Consider the following 3,214-nt stretch of genomic DNA (forward strand, 5'->3'; position numbering starts at 1 on the left):
GAGAAGGCGAGGCGTGCCATCAGCTGGTGGTCGAATCCAGGGACCTAAATGCAAGTAGTCACATCCAGCTTGTGACTGTCTAATCCTCAGAGCTGGGGTTTTCCAAAGGTGAAGTCAACTTTAGGTTAGCCTCTATTTAGGAATATTTTCATTTTGATGAGGTCTTTTTTCACTTTTCAATGGAAAACCAAGGCCATACATACCAATACTACTGTTCAGAGTAGGGAGCAAGTGTGTCATGTACTCCAATGTATTATCATTGTCTTCTATCTCCTTAATGAGATCAAAGAGAAGGGGCTCCATCCTCTCTTTGGACCTTAAGTGGAAACAAGGGGCTGCTTGTGGCAGGCTGGGTTTGGTGACACCCATGTCCCTTTACTACTGGACAGAATGGAGAGGCTGGGTGGCAGATTGAGCGGTGGTCCAGGCTAGAGCTGCTGAAGCAGGACTCATCTAACTCATAAGCAAACAGCCCTAAAAGCCAGCCCTACTCTTCCAGCTTGCCCCCCATGAGAGACTGGAACCACCCTAACTGCAGCATGGGCTAGGAGTCACTAATACAATGCAGCTGTAAGTCACATTAGTCTAAAGGGGAAGCAGGCCAGACCCCAGGGTCTTCTCCCCTGGGGTGGCATATGGGAGTTCAGGCCGGGTAATCACTTAAAAAAAGAAAAAGAAGAAGTACTAAACTCACCCCTCAGCCAGAAAGTTGTAAATTTCTGAGATTATCCCATTATAGTCAGTCTATAACAGACCTCAAACTCAGCACGGGTCCCACCACCCCAGGCCAAAAGAAATATGGAAAGCCTGACTGAAGGAAAACAGGCGCTCTATTGACCAAGAGGCTTCTATTTCTTTGTTTATTTAGAATTGTTTGGGATTCTTAAAAAAAACGTTATGTCTAGAAGTCTAACACCTACCTTGTACTGCTGCAAAGAAACAGAAGGGTGCTGTCTGTGTAGCTCATTCTCTGCTTCCTGTTTGGACAGGCTTTGCTCCCATTTATAAAGGACCTGAGAACTCTCCTGTATCCTACAAAACAACTTTTGAGAAAAAGAAATATGACACATATGTGAGCCACGTTACACTTACATGGTAGCCTGAAATGCACAATGTCAGGCAAGGAGAGAGCACGGGCCGTTCAACCCTGAATATCTCACAGTGTTCACTTTTGAGAGAATATTAACATTTTATGTTTTTCAAACCAAGTATTGCTGCAAACCAGAATACACAGTCATCACACCACACAGTTTGGATTTCCTTTAAATCGGCCAAGAACCTGTAGATGATCAACTCATCTCTAGACCAGTTCTTCAGCTCAGAACTGTGTCTGTCATTAATTCAATCTGAATATTCGACAATGACTGTTTGGTGAGATGCTGACAGAAACTATTAAAATGCAAAAGGACTTCCTTCTTCCTGTGAGCAAAACTTCCTTAAGCCGCCTTCTGCCCTGGGGCACCAGCATTAGATCCTCCCCTGCCCCCACCCCTTTCAAATAAGAAAGCACATGGTTTATTCTTTTCACCAAAATGAAAGGACTTTTCACCCAGGATTTGCATCCCAAACCTAGCATTGTGAAATGTCAGAACAGGACCCAGCTGGGTCACACGGAGAAGTGAGGTGATCCAACCCCACAGCCATTTCCCCTATCCCAGAAACTGGGCTCTTCTGGAAAGTTCTTTTCGGAACAGAATTCACCACCACCACCACCCCCTAATGATTCGATAACCAGCCCAACACTACGTGCTAAGAAAGCCTACCTTTTTAAGAAGAGAACAAATCTGTTGTCGCACTCCAGGAGATTGGGTATTAAGATTGTAGGTAATGAAGAACTGAATCAGTTGCATTTCTTCTGCTGAAACAACTTCTGTGCTTCGATTGCTTTCACAGAGCAAACCTAACGTATCTAACCGCACCTAAAGCACGAAGCCAGAAAACGTTACCTGACTAATGAAACAGGTGTAGCCTAAGCCACTTGAAAGGCTGAATGATGGACCAAGGCTGCCAAGGGGGAGGGGAGTGCTTCAACCTCAATTTACCCATGTGTACATCACAAAGGTTCTCTACCCCAAAGATTCTATAGGTATTCCCTATAAAATCATGTTCTGATGTGAGTGAATGAGGTATTCAGAAAAGTCAACAGGTGTGCGTCTCCTTAGTCCATGGTCACAGGCAGCTTCATTCCTTTCTCTCTCTCTCTCTCTCTCTCTCTCTCTCTCTCTCTGTGACCACGCTACCCCATGACCTCATCCCTTCCCTCGTGGGTGACTGCTTGCACTGTTAACAGGTCTCCTGGTTTCCAGGTGCTTCTACTCTGCTCCGGTTAAAGACAGTAGCTGCTGTTTCCAGTAACAAAATGAAGGAAATCTGACCTCTTCAGCCTGACAGTGCAGGCTTCCAGAAACGGAGCCCTCTTCCACTACTGCCAACACAATGGCCCCCATCAGCCTCCTGACCGTCATTTGTGTCCTTCACTTACTGGGTGCCTCACCCCAATACTTCGTATCCTCGGATCACATCTCTCTAACTTTCCTGGTCAACCCCAACCTACTCTGATCACTCTGCCCTTCTGAGCCTCCCAAACCCTTTTGCAAGTCAGGGCACACTCATACCAGTTGGCTCATGTTGGTTTTATTAGTCCTTCTATTACACTAACAGTAGCCTGAGTGTGGGGGTTTGCATTTTTCACTTTCTAACTAACCTAGTTGAGGAACCCCTAAAACAGGAGTGAGCCCAAGGTAGGGGGTGCATTGCAAAATAAGAGAATGAATCAAGGTACCAATGAACATATGAATTCCTCGCTGGGATGCTCACTTACCTGGCAGTGCTGATGAACCAAGCCCTGCTTTATTCTTCCAGTGGACACCAGGCTCCCCCAGGGAGCAGCTGCAGACTGGAGATGCCCGTGAGCTCGAGCTGTCCGCAGACATGCCATCAACGCTCCCAGAGCCCCTCTGCTGCTGCAAGACTCTGACGATGGAAAGGATGCAAAGACTGTCACTATGCTCTGCAGGGGCTCTCACAAAACTCAGGAGCCACCTCTCCACATTTCTTATTAACAATGTATTTCAAGAAGTAAAAATCACCTTTGAAACTACATTCCAACATAAATTCAAGTGTCCATTAGAAAACAATCATTACTTTAAGTGAATTAATTGTTCTTCCACTGTTATTGTTAGGTGCCATCAATTTGGTCCTGACCCATAGTGAC

General features: G+C 45.7%; 1 protein-coding gene across 2 annotated transcripts in view; it reads right to left on the reverse strand.

The window, feature by feature from the left end:
- Nucleotides 1–3,214, reverse strand: part of THADA (THADA armadillo repeat containing) — a 391,488-nt gene that overhangs the window by 358,505 nt on the left and 29,769 nt on the right. For both annotated transcript variants that reach the window (XM_045285791.1, XM_045285792.1), the window contains 3 exons: nucleotides 2,822–2,973; nucleotides 1,764–1,919; nucleotides 921–1,043 (listed from right to left, as the gene is read on the reverse strand). In XM_045285791.1, coding sequence (XP_045141726.1) covers nucleotides 921–1,043; nucleotides 1,764–1,919; nucleotides 2,822–2,973 — 431 coding nt within the window. The remainder of the gene's footprint in view (nucleotides 1–920; nucleotides 1,044–1,763; nucleotides 1,920–2,821; nucleotides 2,974–3,214) is intronic.

Source organism: Echinops telfairi, unplaced genomic scaffold (genome assembly GCF_000313985.2).
Source record: "Echinops telfairi isolate 266 unplaced genomic scaffold, ASM31398v2 ScPeMD7_7475;HRSCAF=8513, whole genome shotgun sequence".
Lineage (NCBI taxonomy): Eukaryota > Metazoa > Chordata > Mammalia > Afrosoricida > Tenrecidae > Echinops > Echinops telfairi.